Source organism: Cyprinodon variegatus, unplaced genomic scaffold (genome assembly GCF_000732505.1).
Source record: "Cyprinodon variegatus isolate N-32 unplaced genomic scaffold, C_variegatus-1.0 Scaffold27, whole genome shotgun sequence".
Classification (NCBI taxonomy): domain Eukaryota; kingdom Metazoa; phylum Chordata; class Actinopteri; order Cyprinodontiformes; family Cyprinodontidae; genus Cyprinodon; species Cyprinodon variegatus.
In genome coordinates, this window is record NW_015150480.1 from 2152412 (window position 1) to 2180164 (window position 27753).

Consider the following 27753-nt stretch of genomic DNA (forward strand, 5'->3'; position numbering starts at 1 on the left):
AAGGATTAGGTGATGGATTATTCATCCTCTGAATTAATTTGTCTTCTATTCTAACAAATGTTGAGCCGTATAGATTACTTTTAACTATTTCACTATCAAGAGGATTTCATAAAAAAAACTTTATATATCATACAATACCTGCAAACAGTAAACATACCTGTTAGGTTTTTGTATGTTTTTACAAGTGTTTTCATGTTTTTTTTCTGAGGATATTTTAGTTTTAGATCGGAGCAAAAAAGTTGGAATTTTTATTCTTTTTCTTAAGTTTGTTTTAAAATGAGATAGACTGACGAATCAAAAACATTTTTAAAACAAGGTGACTTCTTAAAAGCTATTACTGCAAATCTTTCAAGTCTCTTCGCAAGAGATTTCGAGTATCGTTAAAAAGTAGAAATCTGAGCAAGTGGAGGACAAAGTAGGAAATTAATTCCATAAATGTTGCAGAGGATGCACTTGATTAAAAAAATTTCCTTCTCAAACTAACTTAAAAGATAAGAGGAAAACAACTTCAAATGTGTCATCAGTTTGTTGATTCATTTTTTTCCCTTAAATTATAGTTTTATGAGGTTAGAATTATCATAAATGTCTATATCAAACTGAAAAATTGTGTTTTGTTGTAATACGTTAATGAAAAACAAATAAGGGTTATATTTCCTAACAAATCTTACTGTTAGAACTAGTTGTTAACTGATTCTGAGGTGGAACCCTTTAGGTTTTGTTAACCACTTCAGTCCCACATTGTTTAATCACTAAAAATATGTCTTAACTAATTTTAACCAGATGTTTTGTTACTTCTTTCTGTTGTATTGTTTTTAAAGATTATCACATTTCTTCTGTTGCTGTAATGATAATTACACTAGATACAGATCATTCATACATTTGACTCATTCCCAGCCTTGGATTTAATAAATTTATAATCTGCCAATACAAATTTTTAGCTTATTTAGACTCTAAAGGTCTCTAGCTGTCTGACTCCCAAAGTTGGGGAGCCCACCTGGTGTTTGAGGTGAGCAGGTATGGGATCTCGAGATCCTCTGCAGAAATTCAAGAAACCATTAAAAACGACAATGATGACCCTAAAACACTGGTTACTGATGCTGTTTGTGTTATTATAATACCAAATATCGATTGATTTTATAGAAATGTTGAAATTCTCTGCCAATAGTTTGGGTCTTAAATCTAAAATGTTCTGATAATCTGTGCTCCAGATTAATCGGACATACACCTGAAATGATTATTTGAGAATGAATGGATTACTGATTCTGTTCTGTTTATTTGTTCAGAATAATCTGGTTGGGATTCTTCTGGGTGCAGCTACTAAGGAGCATTGTGAAGGAGCAAGGTATGATTACCTGCAGTGGTTCTGGTTATCTGCTAGAACACACCTGTAATTTTCTTTAGTTTGATGAACGGCAGTTTTCTTTTCATGTCTCTGGGTTCCCCTCAAGATATGAAAATGTTTTAGAAAAATAAATGCTTTTTTTTTTTTTTTTATGTCAGTGTTCTCTGTCTTAAATTGTAAACACATAGAATCAAAAATATATAAAATAATCACACAGAGTGAAATATTCAAAGCTTCAAATCCATGACAGGTCTGTCATGGATAATCATCTTAAGTTAGTCAAAATCCAAAATTCTGTTTCTCAGAAACTAGAGTACTTCATAAGGTCAGTGACTCATATATTTAATTCAGTTCTAGGTTATTTCCATTAAGGCCGCAATCATCCTAGCTTGTGCATATTGTTCCACTCAACTTTCCATTAATAATCTGAGAGACCAAACATTCTGTAAAGCGACAGCGCATGCAAGAGCATGCACAAGCCCATTTCTCCTCATGCACACTCTGTTTAAAATGTGCTGTTCCCATAGCTCATACAAGCTTACTGTGTCCATGTACAGCTGGGACTATATAATGGACTTTATAGCAAGCTGAGTTTACTGACCGTTCGGACAGACGATCACTTCTTTTCTCTCCGTTGGTCATGTAACTCCTCCTCCACCGTGTGGAGCCTGCGCCATCTTTGTTATTAGTCGCTGGTGTCGGGTAGCTACAGCCTATGTCAACAGCGGGCCGCTGTGAAAGCAAATCCCATAAGGCTTTGCGAGGACAGCTCTGTGTGCAAAGTATTCTAGGATATATTTGCCTCTTCTGAGGCCTTTCTTTTGTTCTCATACACTTCGTAGAAACTTTTTCTCTTACGACCCTCTGCCATTTTCAAAGAACCGTGGCGAGAAAGGTGAGATTCAGTGGCTATTTGAAACCATAGCTCACCACAGATATAGGCCTGAAAGTGCGCATAGGCAGAAAAAGATAGGACATCCTTACATAAACATATCACCAGAATGATAAAAAAAAATTGTTTTTAATATGTTTTTTTAAGGGAGAAAGTCCACTTCAAAACATTATCTGTGCAGTCAGTTCATCAGGATTTCGATCCTGCCTTAAAATATAATTTCGCTGTTTGAGCCGCACAGACCCCCACATACCGGCGGTGCGCTGTCACTGAAAATCCCCAGCAGTAGCCAGCCTCAAGCCGCCAACCTCTTTGGGATTTTCCGCTATTGTTGGGGATGTCTGGACGTGGTTGTTAATATTTTAGGTACAAAATGCAGGCACCAGAATATTAAAAGAGAACCTATTTTGCTGACAGGTTTCGACATTTTAAGTAAATTCAGGCCATAAGCCGGGCTTACACTGTGCTATTTTTTGCAATTTTTTGGGGGACTTTCCATTTGTGCCATAATTTTTTGATCAGCCCGACTGTACAGGGGCTAACAAGGGGCGATCAGCCTCTCACAACCAACTCATGATCAGGAATCGTGAGGGCTAGAGAAAATGAAACATGTTTGAAATTCAGTTGACCATCGCGGGCAAAATCGCTCATTGGGCAAACGAGGATTCCTCTTCTTCTTCCTCTGAGATAAAAACACAGAAGCATGGCAGGGGTGCTAGTGAAATGGAGTTCTTTCTGCATAATTGACATAAACAGTAGTAGCCAAGTTTGCTCAGCTATGTCTTTGACCAAAGACGTTGTTGCCTTTTCTTTTTAGGGCTTTCAACACAAAATTGCACAAATTGCCAAGGCAGTGTGTTTCACTCTTGTGAGCTTCATATTCCTCTCTTACTCGTTTGGCTTCCAGATTAATGAGTCCGAGTAGCGCCATCTCACTGCGGAGCTGAGCCTGACGTGGTTTTTAGACGTACAATGTGAGCAGGTGGATCGCATCAGAGCGTCGGGCCACACAGTCTGAAAGCAAACATTTTGAGCTGTGAACTCACACTGTATGACACCCTGCATTTTCGTCTTACGGTGTGAGCTGCAGCTGCGTGCAACGATTGAAAAAAATCGCACAGTGTACACTTGGCTTTAATAAACTATTTTGCTTGAGTGGTCATACACTTCGCTTGGCTTTGTTCATGAAAAAAAATTCTCCTTGCCTTTTATGTAAAGCTACAAGAGTTTTACCTTGTTATTTATATATATATATATATATATATATATATATATATATATATATATATATATATTTTATTTTATTTTTTTGTATATTTCTGATGGCTTTATTCTGACAGCTCTGCATGAGCAGTGCTGTGTTCTCTTTGCCAGCTTCCAGATCAGCTTCTCTGATTGGTTGATGTGTCGCGTTGACCAGCAAAAGTTCAAATTTTCAAACTTCTGCATCAGTTGCTTGTGAAGCAGGTCACTCACTTTAGATGCTCTGAAGTTAATGAGGCGCTGCTTCACCTGCTCACATGCTTCAAGACGCGCTGCTCCTGCTGCTCGGGACGTGCTGCATGTAAACCTGCGTTTTTTGCTGATCAGATTGCGTTCGGTGTGAACGTAGCGTTAAAGGAAATCTTAGTGAAGAGTGTCTGATCATCAGTCATTGCTAGAAGCTTATGTAAGATTTGGGTAAGCAGCAGGAGAAGCAAAGCAATTGCACTACTGATAGGCTCAAATAAAACAAACTAAGGTTTGCGGTGCTCTGGTCAAAAAATGTATTTCAAGTAGGGACATTTTGGCAGAACTTAAATGGCCCATTCAGGCATGAAAACACCCTATTTTGATGAATAATACAATATGAAAGATGAGTTTCTGCAATTGTAGTGCTTGGTGAAAGTTGTTGCTGCAAAGGGAGGCACAACTACTTATGTTGAAGGATCAAACACTTTTAAACATGTTAGTTTGGGCATATCTTCCCTTGATAGATAGAATTATCGCTTTCATTTATTGTTTTTGACATTAACGTTAGTTATTATGATCTAACATGTTTGAATCTGACAAAAGCAAAAACGGATAAAGAGTATGAGACTAATATCTTTCTATCTAACTACAGGATTATTTTTTGTATAGATTTTTTGTTTAGATGCTGTTGTTTCTTTGTGAACTGATGTATTCTGGTTCTGCCTTTCAGGTGCATTGCTGTATGCAGCCTGGGCCTGTGGGTATGTGAGGAGCTCATGCAAAAGACCATTCACCACCAAGTAAAAGATGCCATCAATGTTCTGGGAGTAACACTAAAGGTCTGTAACTTTAAAAAGAGCTTGTTTGTACTTTTTTGTAAATGTAAAGCATAGAAATGCTTTTTCTTTTTAAATTACTAGCCTCATTTTTATTATTTTATGCACCATAGTTGTAGTGGGGGGAAAAAACGTATCGAGTGAATTACTGTGTCTTAAAATAAATGTGTACATAATAGCTGTTTTTATTCTACTATCCCTATTTGGGTTTAGCTTCAACAATAATTGGAGTTGATTGCATAAAAGGACTGCAGAACAATTTTGCCATAGTGGAAGACCGAGAAAAAGTTGGAATAAAACATCTCCCTGATGTGATATGACTCATAGGTATATTTTTAAAGAACCCTCTTTTTTTTTTTCTCTGAGTGAAGAGATGCAGAGAACCAAAGGATGCTGTGACTTTTTTTTTCCCCCCACGAAAAAGGATTTTGGGCGGTGGCGTAATTTCCAGTCTGCTCGCTCTCTGTAGATGTGGGCCAATTTAAGCAGCTACATCTCCCAGCTTCCTGCTTGAGCACCCCCGCCTCCCCCACCCCACCCCTTCTCTAATGGAGCAGTAATCACTCCCCTGTACAACTTGACACACAGACTCAACCAGCCCCAAAATAGAGGGTATATGCTGGGTGGGGGAACTAGGGGGAAGAGTGGCACTGAGAGTCTCTTTTCTAAAAGCAGGTGCTGAACTCTCAGGGCCCCTTTTTGTGTTTGGCCATTTCTGTACTCCCCACATTGTCTGCCCTTGTTACATGTTGAGAGGCATTCAGCTGGAAGAAATGGGAAATTCTATTTCTCCACAAAGAATTTCAAATCACTGAAGAAATCCACATTTGAAGGAAAATTGTCAACAGCTCAATTCTTTCCTCCAATGAGTCTGGAGAAAATGAGGCAAGGTTCTGAAGTGAAATGAAATTATGCTGATCATCTGCACAGTTAAGCGAAAACTAAATTTAAGGGAAATTACGAAGAAATGGCCCTCAGAAAGTGCATCTTGGGTCTAAACTTTAATTCACCATCTACAATAAGCAGAGGCGTCCTGCTTCTATAAAATTCAGGTATCTCAGTGAGACATAATAAGAAGAAATTCTATTTTATTATGAGGTTATGATTACAAATGATCAAATTTGTGAATAATTGTTTGGAGTGCAAACACGTCAAAGATAAAACTAGAGCACTTAAGCGCTTTCCAGCTGTAATGGATTCATTGAATGTTTACAATTTCGACAAATATAAAAGAATATAATTTTTTTGTACACCATAAATGCATCAGTTAATGCAATAATTGTTAATTGATTTAGCAAAATTACTTATTGCTATTAAACTAATAATATCAGGGTAATCTAATATTAAAGCTGATAAATGCAGCAGCATATAGATACATATTCTATAAACTTAATTCACTGGTTTACATTGCACAATAGTTATGTGGAGTATTTTGGAATAAAAGCTCCAAAGAGTGTGTTAGAAAGTGTCTTTGAACAAAAATCATTTCATTTATTTTACATGATTACAAACCCTGAAAGAGCTAGTTATTGCCAAGCTTACTCATAAATAATATCTGATTTAAAGCCAGCTGTAAGAGCAAAAACTTGTTTATCCTACTTGTTTTCTGCCCTTCAGAGTGATTCTTGCTACAACTCAAATTGGTAAAAAAACAAAACAAAGTAAATCTTTTTTTTATTTTTTATTATTATTATTATTGTTATCTATTAATTAAAGGCGCGCCACAGACTTTGTGACCTAAAGAGTTGACGCGTATGACTTATTTTAAATGATTCTTCAGGCTAATCTACACCGGTTCTCACTATCAATGCCACGAGCGGGGCTGCCCTCTTGAAATATCGACTATGTAAGTTGGGAGATGATGCACCGTCGTTGGCTAGGTATTGTGATCTGGAAGAACGTATCGCTTTAATGCTGCAGTAGTAGCCATTCAAAAATTCCCCACTTTCCTTGTTGGACCCTTGGCTGGTCCACTACAATTCCTTTTTTAAACATCAATCTTTGTACTAAAATGTTCTTTCTGTCATTATTTGTGGACATTAAGATCTAAAGAGAAGCCTCATCTTCTGGTCAGACCCTGTAATTTAGAGAAAGGGTGGAGTCAGAGTAAAAAAAGCACACCCAGGAGAAGGCCATTGGCTGGAAGTGGGAAGGGATTTTGCTGGGAGCCACAGGGGAGTACGCTGCCATTCAGCTAGCGTCTGTCTGGAAAGGGCCATTTTGAAACCACTGGAAACAGCAGAGATTGGTTTTAATTACCAGAACAATGTTGAAATTGTTTGGTTTTTGTTTTCCACATCTGTTAGATTTTTTTATTTATTATTAACTATTATTTACTTAGTATTAAATTGGGTATATTGGGTGTTGCGCATGTAATTTGTTATATTTTTTCGCCGATGTCCTTAATCCCTCCTCAAGAACTTTGCATTTAGTCTGAGATGATGATCCAGCTGTGCTCAGGTCATAAAGTGTTCACATCGCCATTCAGTGCTATGTGCATCGGCAACTATAGATTAAAGATAGTTATGTTTCTTTTTATTATAATTACTATTTTGTTTTATTTGTTTGTTATTTTTATACAAAACTACAAAGTTTCAAATTGGCCTGGAAGCAATTAGAGAAAAAGAAACCAAGACAGAGGCATAAGACAGGGAGAAAACAGGTCATGGCCAGTTTTGAGACCTCCTATCCCTGCTTTCTAGTCCCTCTTATGCAGTTTTTGACAGTTTACATTTTAAAATTATTATATATAATATATATTATTATTATATATAAGATTATCAGTTTGGGTTTTTTGTTTTCAGATTGTTTAGGTGTGTTGTAGCTGATAAGAAGGAAGCATACCAGTACAGCAACTTTTTGCTTTTGGCCCCGTTCTCCAGTCCTAAAAGTTGTTTAGAGACCCTATAGCTTATCCTCTGAGACATGGATGAGAAAAGACTTCTTCTGTCATGATTAAACTCGCAGGTAGTCTCTTTGTCTGTGATGAGGTTGTGTCTTTATCTCAGAGTCTAAAGATTTTTTTCATTGATCTTCCGATAAAGTGTGGTCACATTTAGTATGTCTGATGGTGCTTTGGATGCCACTCACTCAGCTTCCTCCTGGCGCTTTCCTTCCTTGTAAATAACCAGTCTGTTCATGATATGACATTGAAAAACCCTTGCTTTTTCAGTTATCCTGGATTATTTGGGAAATTAGTGTCAGTCAATATCTATTTTATGTCTCAGTAAGAATATTAAATACATTCTTTACCTAACAAATTGTATATTAAGTTTTCTTATTTTTCATAGGCTAAAAATTATTCAAACCTGTTTTAATTTGTATCTTCACAAAACTTTTTACACTCTCACCAAATTCCAGTTTGGTCTGCTCACTGTGTTCCACTTTTATTATTGTCCAAAGACCTGCTGGTACTGCGATGTTGAGGTGTCTGTATGTTCACATGCTGTTTAAAATGTAAGTGGCCAATTTGCTTTGTTTATTCTAGAATGACCAGATGTTTGCAGGACTGTGCCACATCTTTTACTTTCGTCCCCATGTCTCTCAAATTAAAAAAATATCCTGCATTTCACTGGATTATATTGTGAAAAGTAGAAAAAAAATCATAAAATAAAGAAATAAATACAAATGTATTTTTATTTTCTTAGATGTAAAGAAAGCAGAGCTGCCATCATTGTCACAAAGCAGCACTGGCTGTCAATCAAAATATAAATGCTGCGCCACACGACATGACCAGCTTCTTTAAATAGAATGGAAAGGCCTAACAATTTTAATATACCCCAAATGTTAAGAAAAAGGTTCAAGGAAAAAATTGCAACTACATCAGTAAATGTGTAAAAAAAAAACTCCCAGAATAACAAGCCTTAACTAAAACCATTAAAGTTAGCCACATTTTTTTTTTTTGTATATGGAGTGGAGCGCAATGGAAAGAAATGCTGTACAAGTGAGTTGCACAAGAAACTTGTAAAAGTCGTGCATGTCCCTGATAATGTCCCATATTTTATATAGATATAGATATTTATATTGTTATATAGATTTGGTCCCCCTAGTTTATTCTAACCTTTTATGCTTCTTTTATTTCGTTTTTAAAACTGAACATCTACAACTTCGTGCGACTTTGGTCTGTCAGAATGAAGAATAAATATACATGTAAAAAAAAACAAAAAAAAAAAAAACAAATAGTATGCTATTAAATGCACCTTGAACCTCTATTTTCTGTCATGCTTATCCCTGCTGGGGTCGTGAGGGGTGCTGGTGCCTTTCTCCAGCTGTCTACGGGCGAGAGGCGGGGTCCACCCTGGACAGGTCACCAGTCTATCACAGGGCAACACAGAGACAAACAGGACAAACAATCATTCACACACACTCACACACACACTCACACCTAAGGAGAATTTAGAGAAACCAATTAACCTAACAGTCATGTTTTTGGACTGTGGGAGGAAGCCGGAGTACCCGGAGAGATCCCATGCATACACAGGGAGAACATGCAAACTCCATGCAGAAAGACCCCGGGCCGGGAATCGAACCCAGAACATTCTTGCTGCAAGGCAGCAGTGCTACCCACTGCGCACATGAGCATGTGACTTATAATTAGGGCTGAACGATTTTCCCAAAAAGCAAAATTGCAATTATTTTAAACAAAAATTGCGATTGTATTTCGATTTCTGACGCATAGCCTCTGCAACCATCAAATCTGTCTCTGTGCGCGACCACAGTCCCCCCCTGCGCCATTGTTGTTTTGGAAGATAAACCCCACACACCGGCACGCAAGTTCTTGACTAGGCTCCCCCTAGCGCTTTAGCGGGAAACTGCTGTGATTCCCTAGAAATTCCAGGCCGATGGTGCAGAAGCATACCAGCAAAGCTTGTTCACGACCAGACCCAGGCAACATTTGATCTGTGCGGTTGCAGAAGTATAATCTGCCCTTAAGCTTATAGATGTTTCAACCCAAGCTTTCAGTTTTTGAAAACTTGCTTAAACACAGTCCATTGGTACAGGACTTCACTGTAACCATTGTGTTAAAAAGCATTGATTTCTGCTTGCATGCATGGATCTGCCTGCTAGCTGCTACGCTCTCTACCTTTCTGTGTGGTATCAAACCCACTTTAAGCGTTTTACCTCCACCTAAAGGACTGTAGAGCGAAATTTAGTCTCTTACCCCTGCTAAATATAGTTTGATTTAAAATCAGTGCCTCTGCTATTTAATAATTGTGTTTTGTTAAATTGTGATTATATTGCAAAGACAATGAATTGCCCAGCCTTAATTATAATTAAAAAGCAGCCCATATCCAAGCGTGACAAGGTACATATTTCTTCTCCAAGATCTGTTGGCTCTCATCATTATTAATTTGTTTTATTTTCAGTATTTATCTTTTATTTCTTTAATGTGCAAGAGATCAAATTATTGCCCTTTTTTAATATTTGTAAGTAAAAGTGTATTTAATAAAATAAACACAAATCCTATACTGGAGACTGATTCGAAATGCTACCATAGTGCAAATGGATGGCAGAATCTGTCACTATTTATAATCATGTGTTTTCACTAAAGAATAACCTTACATTACACAAGTACTTATAATCACTACCCCATACTGATATAAAATGGTAGGGGTTACTGATAAATTGAAGGATAACATTTTCCTCCTATTACAATCTGATTTTGAAGTGCTACTCACCGCATGAGTAGCCTGCTGTAAGAATATTTGGAGCAATTACTCTTTTAATATCACTGTTTCTCACTATGTTGGGAGGGCTGTGTATTTCTTTTTTGTAAGAAATTAAATAAATCGATAATTTGAAACAAACCTGAACCTAAACACATGAATTGTCGTGAGTTTCATAAGATTTACTTCAAATATGTTTAATTGGATAAAAATTCTAAACAAATGCATATTTTAAAACATGCTTAAAGATGTGTTTCCATGACAACATAGAAAAAAGGGGAAGGGGAAGCGAAGGGAAGACACAGTCAAGCTCGGAGGCTGCAATGGGAAGCAACCGACAGTAAGCCGGGAGATTTCTACAGCCAGACTCTCTTGGCAATGTTAGCCAAGTATTTAAATCCTATGCTGTCAGCCTCCTAGACACCTAAAACACACACTATATATATATATATATATATATATATATATATATATATATATATATATATATATATATGGTATAGACCGAAAGTTTGGACACACCTACTCATTCAAAGAGTGTTTTTTATTTTCATGACTATGAAAATATTTAAGATCGAAACTAGAGGCATCAAAACTTTGAATTGACACGTGGAATTATATACTTAACAAAAAAGTGTATATATTTTTGTTATTTTTGCCCGGCTACCATTCATTCATCCTGTCCACTGTACTGCTGCTAGTTTTACTCACATGACTGGAAGATGTCTAGTGCTACTACCACAGATGATCTCGCTCTCAAAATGGACTTGAACGATTCAGATTAGCTAACCGAACGAATATAAGGGGTAGAGCGTAGCCGCCTGTGGCCCGCGCTGCCTTTCACAACTCCAGTCCGGCGCATGCAGATGACGTCATACACACTCTGCTTTGTTTTAAAAAATATATAAATATATCAAATATAACCGCAGATGTCTAGGGGACAGTGATTCACCTACATGTATGAATGCTGGCGTACCATAAAGAATAAATTATCAACAGTTAAGCTTGTGACTTCAACTCGTTGCCCATAGGAAGACGTTACTTGGATATAACACAACCGAATATCTTCAGAACAGCTTCAAATGATACAAAACTAATGTGGGTGAGTAGAACATGATGTAATAGCTTAAAATCAAGGGGCCAATGTAAAAAAAAAAGCGGACGGGTCTTTTCAAAAATTCGGCAAAATCCTCCACTATAAAATTGGTTCCTGGAATGTTTTACCAAATTGTAGTCTTGTAATAAAAATTTAAGATTTGTATTTATTTCTCCTTTGCCCTTCATACCACTTTTTAAACAATTTAGGTGAACATTTGAGTTGTGTTCATTTTAAAAAAGCTCATTTAAAAAAAACACGTGAGCCTAATTCTTGTTGCTTAAAAATGTTTATTACTTTTGTGTAACCCTGCTTCATCAAAGGAAGGGTGAGGTTTCCAAAAGCATTAGAACCCATCTATTTTAAAAAGGAAATAGACTTCTGAATGCCATACATTGAAAAATATTCCTGGATGGAAAGCGAAACATCTTCAAACTTGGAAACTAAGTCCGACTATGACCTGGATGTCTGAGAATCTTCACCAGCATACTTCTGAATGCATCCATGTCTCTAAGTGGTTAAATTGACATGCTCAGATTTGTTTTTTAGGATATATTTGGCTTACTTCCACCATCTTTAAAATGTCAAGAACCTTTTCAGCTATGTAGTACTTTGATAAAGGGAGATATATTTCCACTTTGAAATTTGAAGAGCAATTCAAGTTATCCTCTTATTTATTAATATTGCTCTCACTTTTTCCAGTTCGGGAACAAAACAGTGGCCCAAGTCGCCTGTGACGTGTTTCAGCTGCTGATCTCTCACTGGGAACATCTCCAGAGGCTGGACCCTGCTCTTCCAAAGGAAATCATTGAGGTATCACACGTAGATCTATAAGGATTAGAAAATACTGCTTTTTAATGAAAGTAGTTCATGTTTTTTGTTCTGTTTCGATTTCATGTAGTCCACTTTGAAATTTCTTGCTACTGAAGTGTGCTATGTAAATAAAATTACCTTGGCTTAATCAGTCATTTATATTTTTGCATGTAAATACTCCTAATTGAACTATTTACTTTCATTTTTGTGGGCAGCTATGAATCTGCCTCTGAACAGGAGAGTATAACAATGGATGTGTCATCCAATTATTTTTCACCTTGTTTTGTCCCAATGCAGATCTTTGTGGCGACAATAGCCTTTTTGTTGCCAAGCGCAGAGCACTCAACTGTGGAAGCAGAAAAAAAGGTACATCTATAGATCTAAAGGCCCTTGATCTATCCTATTGGAATGGGCTGTTTGCAGAGGAATGTTTTTACTGAAGTGTTTGTTTTGCTTCGCCTTTATCTCCCTAGAGCACTCCAGTCATATTTCTTCTTTGTAGTATTATTGGACACGAGTATAGGTGCATTTTAGTTTATTAGAATATCTTAAAAATGTGTGTATATTTAGATTCAAATCAAAAACTGGAATAATGAAAAACAGAAAAGAGTGTATTTTAAAACGCAGAACGGCAACAATGTGGCCTAAAACAACCATGCTGGAAAACTGCTATTGACATATTCCACAACAAATATGGACTTAGTTTTACAAATGTAGAGCTATATGTGTATATATTTTTATCTTTTTTTTTAATCTTTATTATCTTGTGTAGTTGGATGTGTATATATAAATATATATATAAACTGTAACTGGAGCGTGTAACAAAAGTAATTTCCCTCTGGGATTATTAAAGTATTTCTGATTCTGATTTTGAACAAGGGTAATCTACAGAAGGTCCTTTATGAAGGAGGAGGTTGTTTAGAGTGCTGATTCCAAGTGTGGGAAAGGAGAGTTCAGTGAAGGGAAAAGTCTGATTAAAAAAAATACACAAACAGCACTGGTACAAATTACTTTGTGAGGTTTGTTAAACAAATGCATGCAAAAGAAACCTATTATTATATGAAGTTTTTAAGCTATAAAGTGTAGGCCAGGGGTGGGCAATTCCAGTTCCTGAGGGCCATTATCCTGTCGCTTTTAGATGTGTGTTTGGTTCAACACACCTGAATCAAGTAATTAGATGACTGGGTGGACTTTGGAGGAACTTGCTAAGTTTGAATCCAGCGGCTGCGTCCTGAGAAGGACAGATTTGTTGGTCATAGTGCGGCGCAAGGCCTTTTCAGATGGGAAGACTCCTCGTTATGCCGCCGAAAAATGCAGCCTTCTTTTTGCCCATTTTGAAGGACAGGTCCGCTGTGTCCTACGCAGCCTTGGGTGTCCGATGATTCATTGCGAGTCCAAGCAAACTCTGTGCTCCGATGTAAAAGGTAAATGTTTCCAAACAGGGGTGAATATTGGAAGTGCAGTTTATTATAATAAAAGTGCGGGAACAGTTCCATCCGAAGTAAAAGAAAAAACTTGTTTTTAAGTGGTTATTGAGTCAGATATGTGGCAAGTAATGTTTGGTTTATTGAAAGGTTTTATCTCTCCCTGTGTATATGGCTGACATCAAACCTCGGATTCTTATAACTTTTTCTCTGTGGGGAGTATAAATCTGTTATTTAAGATGACGGCACCCCTGTTGAAGCTCCTCAAAATGTTATTAGCACAACAAGTTTGGTATCCATTCCTTGCCTGCTTTGTGTGTCAACTGTCATGGTTGCTAGGCGAAAAAGCGTATGGATAGTGAATGCATGGACCTTGAAGAACCCAGTCCAGGCAGACCGGGTCCAAACACACCCACTGACTGTATACTGAGTAGGTAACTGACCCCTTTGATTCAGGTGCGTTGGACCAAGAATGGATCTAAAAGTTGCAGGATACTGGCTGCCAGGGACTGGAATTGCCCAACCCTGCAGTAGGCCATACTGTGTTCTAGCAAATCAGGAATATAATCATTGATTTTTCCTTTTTCTTTTTCTAAAATTAAGTATGGATAAAAAATAACAATGAACAAATGTTTAATTATCCAGACTTCTCCTTCTTCCATTTTCTAAAGGGCAAATGTCTCATGACTCCTAATTGATGCAGTAGATTTCCAGTTGAATAAAATTAATATGACATCCTTAATCTTTGATTTACCAAATGATGCAAATAGTTTGACATGTTTTGCATCACTTCTTTTTATTTTTCTTCAGAAATTGAAAGCTCTCATAAAAAAAAAAAATAAGTAAAAATGGGCCATTTTACTTTCTGTTTGGTTTTTAGATGGCACTAACTAGAGGTTGAACAGGACACACTGTTCTTGAATGGGATCTTTAATGTGAAATTAATGCAGAAATTTTGGGGGAATTTTGCAAACAAAGATACCAAAGTATAAACTATGCTCTAAAAATCTAATCTACAATCTACACACAGGACTTACCTGAGAGGTGATATCTAGACTGAATATAAACAGAGGAATTACATTGCACCTAAGTTTTAAAACTAGGGATCAGTTTTATGAATATTTGCATCTGGGAGTGGCGGCCTAGTGGTTGGGGTATAGAGCTTGGAAACCTGACGTTCTGCGTTCAAGCCCCACTCTCATAGATTGCCACTCTGGGTCTCTGAGCAAGATCTTTAACCCCACACTGCTCCCTGGGCACCGCACGATGGCAGCCCACTACTTCCCAAGCGGATGGGTTAAATGCAGAGAGTGGATTTCATTGCTCTGTACTTGAAAGTGTACTGACAATAAAAGCTGGAGAAAAAAAAAAGAAATCTGTTGTTGAGTTTGCAGCCAAAATGATGTGACTATTCCAGTATTTAAAGGTTAACACCTTGAAGGTTTAGAATGTTATGCATTGGCAGTCTTAAAAAAGGTTTGTTTTAGTTTTTTTGTAAGTTAAATCGTAGAAACGTGTAGAGATGCGCCTATAGATCTGTGTTCTGTATCTTATGATGTCTCTCTCTCTCTTGAAGCTAATTGTTTCACTGCTGCTTTGCCTGCTGGATTGGTGTATGGCCGTCCCCCTAAGTCTGCTGCTAGAGCCAATCACCATGTCTTCTCTGGAGCCGCACTCACCCAGCAAGGCCCCGCTTTTGGACTATATCTACAGGGTAGGCACACAAATTATGACACTTTTTTTGGGGGGGGGGGGTTTTCTGGAAGTTTCTCAACCCCTGCCCTCAGATCCAGCAGCCTCAGCTATAGACCCCCCCCCACCACCACCACCCCCACAGGGACACATGGAACTGCAGCTTTAATTACACTCACCTCCACCATGACCTTATAATTATGCCTCATTTAACATTTTAGCAGAGTAACCGTATAGTGTCAGCTGACACAAATGATTGGCATTTATCATATGCAGAAAGCCTTTACAAGCCCACTCTGATCTAGAGTTGATTGCTTAAAAATATGCTAAATATTCAGCATTTCATCTACATATATGTTTTTATCCAACTAACCTTTTTTAAATTTATGGTCTGACCCTGAGGATGAGGGCTTGGCTTCAGGCACAAATGAATGAGGTATTATTCATTCCCTCCTGTCTGGGCAGATGCGGTCAACGGCAGATCTTTGTAAGGATGTCACCCCTGATAAGAAATGGTCCAATTATTCAAACAGGACCTTTTGTCCAATTGATAAGCTCAGGCTCTAAACGCTTGTCCTGGAGATTTGAATGGAATATGTCTTAATATGAGAGAGACTGCAGCTGCTATGAAAGCAATACAATTAGGCATGATTGGTCGTCCATCGGCGCACAAAAGGCACGGCCCCTCTGGGTTTCCATCAGAGGTGTGACAATATTAATGCAGTATCAGCAACCAAAATCTCTCTACATTTCTATGGGCTCGTCGGATTTAATTATTCTGTTTACCAAGCAGAGAATGGCCACCCTAATCTGAGACAGCTTATTTCATTCCATTATTGGCTTTTGTCAGTAACAGGGTGTTTTATACTGCTGTAAATACCGCTTTATATATTTTCCAAAAAGGTTAAAAAAAAAAAGTTGCTGGTTCAGTTTCACATGTGGGGAAAAAAATGGGCGTAAAAAAGTTAATATCGGTGACTAGCAGGATGGTGGTGGCCGTAAAATGCAAAACTGTACTAGACCTTGTCGCTTCATTGGAGTTGTTCTCCATCTGCTCGCTCTCTCCCTGCCTCAGCAGCCAGCTGCACTACCCTGTGTGTGTACATGTGTGCTCCTAAGTAGACGGAAAGAATATCATATCTGCATTTTTGTTTACATACATCTGCCTTCTCGTTATTTGATTTTTGTGTGTACATAGTGTACTCACATCTATGGGTAATATATACGCCCCTGTAACTGTGAGCTATGCTTGTTTATTCTGTATTACCTTCCAGGAACTGTTGCTATGCGAGGTGCACTCACTTACTTGTCAGGCACAGCCGTGCCCCCCCACCCCCCCCCTTTTTTTTTTTTTTACCTCTCGACTGAGGAAGCTCTTTGGGGCTTTGGTGTAGCAGCTGTTTGGTTCAGGTCTTTTCAGCATCAAGCCGCCAATCCCTCCCCCATGCACTCAGCTTGGTAGAAGCATCCACATACTGTCTACATTGCCCTACACAATACTGTTTCACATGGCAGGAGCAGGCTGTCTCTGAATGGGATTAGTCTCTTTTTTTTTTTCTTTTTTGTGCATGGCTTTACTCAAAATGTTCAGGTCCGAATAAAAGGCGCCCTCATCTGCATACATTTAGCATACGTTTTGCTGCGTCTTTTTAATCTCTCAGCAGCTTCTGCTCCATACAGGTGTTTGTGCGTGTATGTTTGTGGTGAGCGCAGAGCACAGGGATAATGTCTTAATTAAATCAAACAGTGTAAACCTGTCCAATGGCTGTAATCAACTGCCCCAGTGCGCCTTATCTAGTGCTGCCAACGGATGCTCTGCCATCTGTTATGTAGATCGATACACTCACACATCAGAGGAGAAATGGATTACTGGCAATAAAGACCCTGTTTTCTCCACAATCCACCCCCCACCCCCCAACTCTACATCGCCTTATGATGTAAATAGACTATGCCCCCCCCTCCCAAACAACAAACACATTCACCCACTTCAGGATCTTCTCTGTCCAAAAAAAGGTCTGCAGAAGCATCTCTGCACAGATGCTATCTTTGCACTGATGTTGAATTTAAGAGATCAAAGTGAAGCTTGGTAAAGAAAACCCAACAAGCGCACCTCTTCTGGTCGTCTTTAACCTCTCTTTTTTCTCTGTGTTCCATTAATCAGGTTCTTCACTGCTGCGTGTCCGGCTCCAACCTGCACACCCAGCAGAGCCACTACCTCCTCAGTCTGTCGGACTTGTCCAGCGATTACGACCTGATGCTGGGTCAGGTTAAGAGCGTCGAGCCCACACCCTCGCAAACAACCACAGCAGACTTTGGAAACCTGTTGACGGTAGCTGAGGGTAAGGATACAGGTCAAGAGCCAGAATAAAATCCCACAACATCGATGAAAAATACAACAGCTTTGCAGCACTGAAAATAAGTGTATAACAGAATAACATGACATGAGTTAATAGATTTAATTTAAAAAAGACACAGCTACTGCTATTGCTACTGCTGCTAATTAATTTAGAAATTATCATTATAATTTATATAATGAATAACTATAATATATTGACAATTCATCTAGCCTATTAGGAAGGCCTTTTAGATTAAATTCTTTATATTTTGATTAACTGTAGTTTTTGCAAGAAAAGGTTTGAAGTTCATAATAATATTAAGTAATCCTGAGAAAGGTTTTAAGAGGCTAAACATTTTAACATTAGATCTTGGATCTGATTTTGGTCTAGTCTGACCCTTAGTTTGTTAAATTTTTCAACCTTCTCTTTATGTTTGAATGGTTGTGATTGTTTCTGTATTAATTTTATTTCTGACAAAACTAAAAGCATCCTGATTCTGAAGCCATGACATGTTCAGGTAGGTAAGAAATTCAATTATATTAAATTCAGTTTATTTATATAGCGCTAATTCACATCACATGTCATCTCAAGGCACTTTACAGTTCAAACTGATTCAAAGTTTTCTATCTAAAGAAAACCAGTTGATTGCACTAATTAACTTGAAGGCAATCCCTCACACTAAGCATGCTTGTAGTGACCATGGAGAGGAAAAACTCCCTTTTAACAGGAAGAAACCTCCAGCAGAACCAGGCTCAGTGTGAGCGGCCATCTGCCGAGACCGACTGGGGTTCAAGGAGACAGAAGTAGAGATACAAACGGCAACTGTAAACCAGCTCCACAAGCAGCCCCGTCCAGCAAACATTTAGCCAGGCAGACGAGCTCCGAGCCAGCTCCCATGTCAGAGGATGAAGAGAGCACATCCAGCCAGTCACAGTGAGCGAAACAGGACTACACTGAAAAACAGGCCGATCTCAACATCTACAAAAAAAGGTGTTGATGGCAGCAGCACAGCTGATATTTCTTTCCAGAATGGTGTCACAACCAAACAGGAACAGACGAGGCGAAGCTACTATGAGAAAAAACAGAGAGAGCATAACGTTAGAGATTGAACTAACAGATTCTGCAGAGTGGGAGAATAGAGATAGAATGATGAAATAGGGTTCCTATGTCCTCCAGCAGTCTAAGCCTATAGCAGCATAACTATAGAGATAGTTCAGGATAACCTGAGCCACTCTAACTATAATTAAATCATTTTCATCAGACTATTCACTTCCAGCTTCCTAGACTCAGGAAAGTCATGTTCAATAATTTTAATACTAAAAAAAAAAATCAGTTTGTGAATTTTATAATAGATGCTGAAATTACAGTGACAGTATATTTTGTTATGTCTACATTAGTTAAGTTTCTTGAAAAATGAATGCTACTATTTTTAAATCCATACATTTTTTTAGAGGGATCGTTTTTTAGAGATGGAGGAAAGAAATTCTTTAGGAGAATGCACCTGAAAAAGTTACAGCATGTAAGCAAAGCTGCTTAGGCGCATCCTACAACTTTTTGAAGTCAAGGTCTTAACACTAGCTGCATTATTCAAATGTGCAGTGCACCAAAAGGTTGTAATTAGGAACGCAAGTTATCAATTAATTTATCTAAAGTCGATTGATCTTGTCAATCATTAATAATAGTTAATTGAAAAGCTGACATTTTCATAAAAACCTGAATTTTCTGTTGTATCATGATGTTTTTTTTAATATGCTGAATTGGTAAAAAAGAACATAGTTATATTTTAACGATTATCCATGTCAACTGTATTAACTACTGACAGAATAAACAAAAACAGTCTTTCTTACACATTATAAGACTTATTTATGGGATGGTTACTGAATAAAAAATGAATAAAATATGTGATATAAAGAGACATAAAACTAATAGACAGGATATGTCGCTCTGACATGCTGTCAAACCATTTGCCAAATGAAGTGTATGTCACACTGTTATATGGTTGTCTGTTTTTAGTGTAACTCTGTATTCAGTGCTATGAAAAACTGTTATCAGCTCTTTAAAACAAGGGGTTCTGGTTGCTCTGAGTCTGTCAAGGGTTAATATTTAGAAACAGAATCGCATTTTGACATTTAAAATCCCAAATTGGCCCCTTAGGTGAATCATATCTGACTGGAGAAAAAAGTAGGAGGTGGGATAGGATCTTGGAGTCATCCTGCAAATAGGTTTATGACTTTTCTTACACCAGAGAGTGAGCTGAGAACATGTTTGCACCTGAAGGGAGCCTCAGTTTCAATAAGATGTTTCCCTTCTTGGCGCTACAGCATTAAAATATTATAACGATCACTGCCACCAGATGGAATGAGCTGATCAGAGCGGGTGATATAAGGTGACCTAGGTGCAGACAACTGTTATAACTGTGATCTGGATGTTTGGACAATTGCCAGTCTAAGTATTAAAGTGAGACGTATGTTAGCCTTTGACTTACTTTACTTCGCTTGCAAGTCTGGGTTTCAAAACACAGCAGTGGACATGCGCTGCGTTCTACCTGGAATGCCCATTGGCATCAGCTGTGTCCTCAGCTGTCTCTGGAGTCACAACTTGTCTGATTTTCTGTTATTTTTTATTTTGTTTTTTCCTCCAGCTTCTGATTGGTAGGTTAATGCAAAACTTTCTTTGATTTCTTCCAAAGTAATGCCCATTCTACATCCCATACTAAAGACCATCTTTACATTTCTTTTAAACAAAATTCTGAATTTTCATGGCGTTCAGCAGTCATGTAGACTCTGTAATCTGCCTTATCTGTCCATATAAAGGAATTCAAAGGATTTTAATGGGGTCGCCAATAGATGGGATATTCATGAAAGTTAAGTTTTTGTTCTTCCAGAGTTAAAATACCTGCTTTTTTTCATACCTTTCTGCCAACAATAAAGCAAAATGTCTGTAGGTGTTGCAACAGCGAGTTGCAGTTTAGCTAATAACATTAATATTGTCATCACGTTGTCGATAAGTGTTTCAATCTACTTCTTTAAAGGATGTCTACAAATATTGAGAGGGAATTTATTCTAATATAATAAACATGAAAATTGATTTAAAAAGAGGGAATTGCTGGAATTATTGGAAATAGCTTGGTGATACAGAACGCCTTTTTAAAATAGTGAGATTTAAAAAAAAAAAAAGTGAATGACAAGAAATGAATCCCTGATAAAGTATATCCACTCTACATCCACACTGTCCGGTATCTTTGCTTTGTTATTCTATTACAGACGTCAGGGATTAGCTGACCACAGTCTGAATCCGGACCCACCGGCTAGCTAATCTGGGCTCGACCTGATTTAAAACATTTATAAATTACCACATGTTGTCTGATGGCAGTTTCTAATTTGACTTGCGCCATTTCTCCTGTTTGTATAGTAATGCCTTCTGGAGTGTCTGAGACCAGGCTACAAGTGATACAAATTAGCCAATGAGCTGTCAGTCTGGGTTGCTGCTGCTGCTACTTTTAGACACAGCAGGCAAAGCTGTGGTAAGCCGGGTGATGGGAAAGAAGGAGATGATGATGAGAAAAAGTGAAAGAAAGTGTGGACTGCTGGAAGAACTGCGGTGAACTGGTGACAGAAAAGTAAAATGGCGTGCTCAAAGATGACCCTGCACATTTTGAGTATGTTTGGCTCAACCTACTACTGTGAAGCAGGATTCTCCACCGTGAACATAATTAAAAATAAATATCCATCCAGACTCAAAATGAGCACCTATGTGCTTTAGAATGGCTTTGTTGCCATTCAAGCCCAAGTTTAAAGCCTTGCAGTGCAGCCTAAAGCCCACTTCGCTCGTTAAGACATAAAAAAATATATCAAACGGTCAGTTGAGGTGTATTATAAATTATGTGAATCAGGAAATTGTCTATATACCAAACTGAACGATTGTTGTTCTCTACTTAAAGCTAGCGTGGTGTATAAATCTGTCTTATGGAACAGAGCTCAGCACTGTTAACTGATCCAAGCTTGTAACGGATCGGTTTTCAGAGGGTTGTGCAAATGGGGCTATAGTAAACAGTGGGGCGACAGTGGCGTCGGGTGTAGGAGTTTGCCCTGAAATGCCTTCTGATGGTGGTCAGAGCGCCCGGTGGCGCCACTGTACGGCAGCCTCGCTTCTGTCAGTTAGCTCCAGGGCAGCTGTGGCTACAATGTAGCTTGCCACCATCAGAGTTTGAGTGTGTGCGTGAATGGGTGAATGATTGAATGTAGTGTAAAGCACTTTGAAGTCCCCTTACTTGAAAAAGTGCTATTTAAGTACAGGCCATTTACCATTTTAGACTCCATATTATAAGAGTAAAGTAGAAGAGAAATCCGGAGATGTTTTAAAACAGCCTTTTTGGGGGGTCTTCTTCAAGCCATTTAATTGTCATGTTACATAAACAGCCTAGGAAGGAACTACTGTATGGTAATCCTTCCTCCTTCGTACAGTTGGAGAAAACATTTGCATAACCATAAATGTTAGCGTATATGCTACAGAGGGTGCAAACTAGCATTTAGTCGTTCTGGTCTGCAGCAAATGAGAATGAATGCCATCCTCTCTACTCTAACGTTCCCCTTGGGGAAAAAAAAAGATCCAAAAATGGTTACAGGTAAAAGCAAACTCTAAGGAGTCCGTCCATTTGGAGGCTCTCCATTAGATGTCAATATCTTATTAAAAGTATGAAAAGAAAACCAGCCATCAGAGGAAATGGAATTTTTGCATTAGTGCTCAGCCGTAAAGAAAAACCCATTATTGGATTTAGATAAAAAAAGTTGATTTTTTTTTTTTCTTTTTTATGACCTTGTGATTCCATTAGGCAACATCGTCATCCCTCCGCCTCATGACCTCAACATCAAAAAGTCATCAAAGCCCGAACACAGAGTGCCGACGTCCTCTGAAACAATGTATTGTAGTAATAAGAGTATTTTCTTTTCTGCAAAAAATTTCACCACACCTCTGCTTTTTGGTGCGTTGCAACACAGAGTTTAGGTAGAAATAACAAAACACTATCAAAAGGGCAAACCAAAGAGTGCCGGCCTAGTTATATTCATGCCCTCACCTCATATTGATCAAGTCGCATCAAAGGACCAGCGCATCCCTAATGCAGCTTGGCCTGCTCTCTAAAGAGCTTTCTTCACTTTGATGAGGGATGATGGTATTGATGGCACTGTCACAATGCAAAAGTGCATCTTCTTGTTTTTTCCCGCATCACTGCAGAATAAAGCGCTGCATGCCGTTCACATGGGGAGCAAAACCCTGCGTATTTACATAAATGCAATCCACAGTGCAGAGTCCTATTCAGCAGCCTGTAAAGACGCTCGTTCTCATTAGCACCTGGCCGCTCTCAATGCTTCTCTATTGTAGGAAGACTCAAAGGGCTTTTTAGACTTGTCTCTTATGATTAGACTCTACCTACTTAGAGGTGTGCACATTTTATTTATTTCTCACAAGCTATTGTGAGAAATAAATAAAACACCACCTTTTAGTGAACATAAATGAGATTTAGCTTTTTGTAAAAGGAGCTAATAGAGATGATGGCATGTCTGCACACAAATATCGAGCTTTTTAAATTCTGTGTTGAGTAGAATATGTTCTAAAGCAGCCAATGTTCGATCTGGGTACTCTAATGTGTTTTCCCTCTACTATTATCTCATTATTTTAAACCATATCCCTTTTCTTTTTACTCCTCACAGAAAAGCGTCGTCGAAACATGGAGCTCATCCCTCTGACGGCGCGGGTAGTCATGACTCATCTGGTGAACCATCTTGGCCACCATCCCCTTAGTGGCGGTCCGGCTCTCCTTCACAGCCTTGTGAGCGAAAACCACGACAACCCGTACGTGGAGTCGTCTGAGTTGTCCTCCGAGGTCTTTAAAAGCCCCAACCTACAGCTGTTTGTCTTCAACGACAGCACGTTGGTGTCCTACCTGCAGATCCCAGCAGAGATCCCCACTGCAGGTCAGCCCCCGCACCCTTCCTCCCAAGTTCGCATAATTGTCCGAGACATTTCGGGAAAGTACTCTTGGGATGGGACGATCTTGTACTGCACCACGCAGGAGGACTCTGTTAATGTGGGGGTTTTCCATCCAGTTGATCCACCTATTTCAAAAACCCCCAGTGCACACAGCAGAAGCCAGCCAGCCTCTCCGCTTAAAGGACATTTCAAAACTCCCTGCTCAGCCTCAGAATCCCTCTCTTCCTTCTGTGAAGAAGATGAGGTTGATGTGCTGGACAAGCTTTTGGAGGAGCTCAGCCACAGCAGCCCAGAATGCCTCCCTCAACCACAGCTCAGGCTCAATCAGCCAGCGCCTTCGCCTCATGGCATGAACTTGGAACAAGAGAACGCTATATTGGAGGCCATTCTCCATCAGACTCAGCAGGAGGAGGAGCAAGTTAAGAAGTGGGATGCTGATTTGAGCTTTCGGGCGGCCTGTCAGAGAGAACCCTCGCACCAGGAACCCAAATCTCCTTTCTACTTCTGCAGACTGCTTCTCAATGATCTGGGCATGAACTCATGGGATCGCAGGTATTAACTAATTAACACACTACAGTTTTATACAGAGAGCAAGCAATTCATCAGTCGGAAATCAAATTTAGTTTTCCCTTCAGCCAGGCATGCACTGTATGATTTTTGCCCCTTGCGGGCCGATTCTCCAGTCGTGTGAGTATTTTTCGATCAGACTGAATGTCAGCCTGATCGTGCGTCGTATAGGATACGGGGGGGTAACGTGGGACAATCAGCCTCTCACGACCATCTTCAGATCAGGAATCTGAATTTTAGGGCTTTCAGCACACATAATTGCAGAAGTTAGCAAGACAGCGCGTCTCACTCTAGTGAGGCCATCACTGCGGAGCTGAGTCCAACGTGGTTTTTAGATGTACAGACAGTATGAGAACAAACATCGTAAGCTCTGAACTTTTAAACCCTGCAGTTTCGTCGTACAGTGTGAGCTGTAGCTGCATGCAACGATTGAAAAAAATCGTACAGTGTATGCACGGCTTTAATAGACAGATAGGCGGCTCTCTGGCCTAATATCGTTTATTGAGGATGTTCATCGAAATAAGGAAATTCCACCATTTTAAATAAATACAACCAACAGAATGTGCTTTCAATGCAATTTATTAATTTAAATAAAATCAGGAAAAGGAAATGGGAAAATGTGGATAATTTTCAATAACTTTCAAAACTACCAGATCTATTAAAAACCCTCAATTATGTTTAATTCCCCCTTCATGTTTTCAGGTCCTTGGGAGAAAAGAAATCTGAACTTTTAAACCCAAGAAAGAATCTGTATCAACTGTGATTAGATAGGTGTGCCTCTCCTTTTTATAGGTAAATTGTTAAATGTAGATTAAAATTGGAAACAATAGATAAAAAAAAACAGCTGTTTAGAGTTTTTTTTTCTTTTTGGTTCCTCTGCTTTGTTGGGTTTGTTTTTTTACATTTCAAATAAAGGTATTTGATTTCCCATTTTTATCATCATCAAGAAATCAATCGTTTGAACTTCTACTATCGAATAACTTTTATGAACTGACAAGAACCTTTTCAACATTCAACCCAACATTCAGAAGACCAAAATACAATCTATATAAAAAAAAAACAGTGAAATGCATTTGGGAGTTTTAAAGTTTAGATGGTCCTACAGAGATTACTAAAAGAAAAAAATGTGATGCACCATCAGAAGTAGGAATAGGTTGGTGGAGCATATTCTGAGAAATAACAGTAAAAAAAATCTATTCTGAGTGATTCTGTTTCTAAATCTGCAAATTGAGATTTAAAGTAGCCACTCAGTGGTATAAAAAGTTGATTCTGTGTTAAAAATGTTGATGACGTGATATGAAGTTCCTGTGATTTTGCAATAAAATTATGCTGCAGGACTTACCAGGTGGTTCTTACTTATTAGGAATCAATAGCCTTATTTTTATTTTTATTAAATACCTACATTTATTAACAGCACTAAAAGCTGTGCCACGACTTTAGTTCCTAATTACAAAAACTTTTGATGAAGAGCTTTTACAACCTTAAAATATTTTGAGAATTTCCACTACATTTCCACCCTTTGGTCTCACCTGACTGAAGCATCTTCTTAGCCTTTTTATTTTATGTGTCCCTAATATGACTTGCTACAAACTGTAAACTGGATTCCCTTTGGCTTCCTTTTTAAGAATGACTTTCTCCATTCCTCTCCTCCATATGTCAGATTAGCTGAGGCCAGATTGTGCCATAGTCTCTCCATCTGCAGACTGAAAGAGTTTTAGAGTGCATCTAAAGAAGGTCTCATTAAAGGATATTCTTGTTAACTTTATTTTTAGTCGGGGCCCTGTCACACCATGCCAATTTAGACAGCGCATGCCCAAAGTCCCAGAATCTCCTAAATGCTGGCATATCCTGAACTTTCTATGTATTTTTTTTGGGGGGCATATTTTATCTATTAATTTTGGGCGTATACATAGAGTATTCATTATGTGTCCAAAACTTAGGTCCCACGACAGCCTAACGTATGCATAACACCCAGTCTACATAAAAAGATGTCTTTAATCGTGGTAGTAACCTAGCTGCGGTTTACCACCCCACCCCCCCAAAAAAAAAAAAATTAAGAATACACAAAAAGAAAGAAGGAAAAAAAGGAAAGAAAGAAGATTTGCAGTCACAGCAGATTCAGCGTCATGTCTGATACACTTAATGTATGTCAACGATCAGATAACCTTAACGGTCTAAATCGTCAAGGTGTGACAGGCTTTAGTGCTTTGCAAGGCGCTGTCCAGTGCTGAAGTTTGTACATTATCCCTTGGAGTTTCTTTGTAAATACTATTTAACTCAGGTCTTTTAATGCATTCCCTTTTATCTTATGGGCATCTGCTTAGTCATGGAACATTGCAGAATATAGTTTTGTGGCTAAGAGAATATATCTGAAATATTTGCACATGTGAGACGCAACTGTAGAAACTCAGCTGTTTGCTTGTTGGTTAAAGAGGGTGAAAACTAAGGGCACACTGGAGTCTGTTGGGTCTTAATCTCCTCTCCACAGGGTAAAAGTGCCCAGCTGTTTTCATCAACGTCTACAAAGCCACATCTTTGTGCTGCTGCCCTGTAAATTAAAAGCTTACACCTCTTAATAGTGATGGTGCAACAGGCACATAGCAAATAGGAGATTGTATTTTGCACCTGTGTCTTTTTTCTTTTCTTTTTTTTTTCACTTTAGTAACTAACGCAGCACCTCAACTTTGGCGAACAATGTGTTTGCATATAGGCAGTGGCTTTTTTTCACTGGTAACCTGATAGATAGATGATGATAGATGAATATTTTTTTTCTCTGTACTTAGTTTGACCTTACTTGTTTTTGTTGCACAGAAAAAGCTTCCACTTACTGAAGAAAAACTCCAAACTTTTAAGGGAATTGAAGAACTTGGACTCCAGGCAGTGGTAAGTTGTTTTTTATTCGCAGCCTCCAGTAGAAATTAGATTAATTTTCGTCAGACTTGCTGGAGATACCACTGAAAACACAATTGTCTGTAATTCAGTGCCCTTTTTTTCAATCATCCAACTACAGCTGCAGCTTTCTGCCGTACCTGTTTTATCCTGAGCGAAAGCAGCAACACCCTTCCCTTTTTTTCCTAACACCATCATTTTCCTTACTAACCACAACTCTGAAAATCTCTTACCATCACTCTTGTCTCTCTATTACGTTGTCTCTCTTCTCCCAATCAATACGTACTTCCCACACTGCCGATGACAAGAGAGTATTGAAGAATGCTCTCAGGATGGAAGTTTATTCTCTCCGATGGAGCAGATTGTTAGGACAATAACAGTTTGTGCACAAGCATGCAAAGTGCCCCAAAACCCACAGTAGTGCAACGTACTGCCATGGCAACAGGGGAAAATGGTTTGGGCAGAGCTTTTCAGATATCCTTTGTTAAGAGGAGAAATTTTGTAGAAATTTTTGCAAATGTTTTTTTTTATTATTCTTATTGTAAAGTTTTGTTCAATTTATCAGTTTGACTACAGGATTTTCTGACCTCTTATTTTCTCTATATTTTGTGTGTGTGTAGCCGAGAGACTCACAAAATTGCTGTGTTCTACATCGGAGAAGGCCAAGAAGACAAGTGCTCTATCTTGTCGAACAGCGCAGGCAGCCAGGCCTATGAGGACTTTGTATCTGGACTGGGATGGGAGGTAAGAAGAGCTACAG

At 38.5% G+C, this 27753-nt stretch overlaps 1 protein-coding gene across 6 annotated transcripts in view; it reads left to right on the top strand.

The window, feature by feature from the left end:
- Positions 1-27753, top strand: part of ralgapa2 (Ral GTPase activating protein, alpha subunit 2 (catalytic)) — a 147679-nt gene that overhangs the window by 72134 nt on the left and 47792 nt on the right. For all 6 annotated transcript variants that reach the window (XM_015396705.1, XM_015396711.1, XM_015396727.1 and 3 more), the window contains 9 exons: positions 1284-1342; positions 4417-4525; positions 11987-12097; positions 12395-12463; positions 15098-15235; positions 17375-17552; positions 23258-24089; positions 26916-26987; positions 27614-27737. In XM_015396705.1, coding sequence (XP_015252191.1) covers positions 1284-1342; positions 4417-4525; positions 11987-12097; positions 12395-12463; positions 15098-15235; positions 17375-17552; positions 23258-24089; positions 26916-26987; positions 27614-27737 — 1692 coding nt within the window. The remainder of the gene's footprint in view (positions 1-1283; positions 1343-4416; positions 4526-11986; positions 12098-12394; positions 12464-15097; positions 15236-17374; positions 17553-23257; positions 24090-26915; positions 26988-27613; positions 27738-27753) is intronic.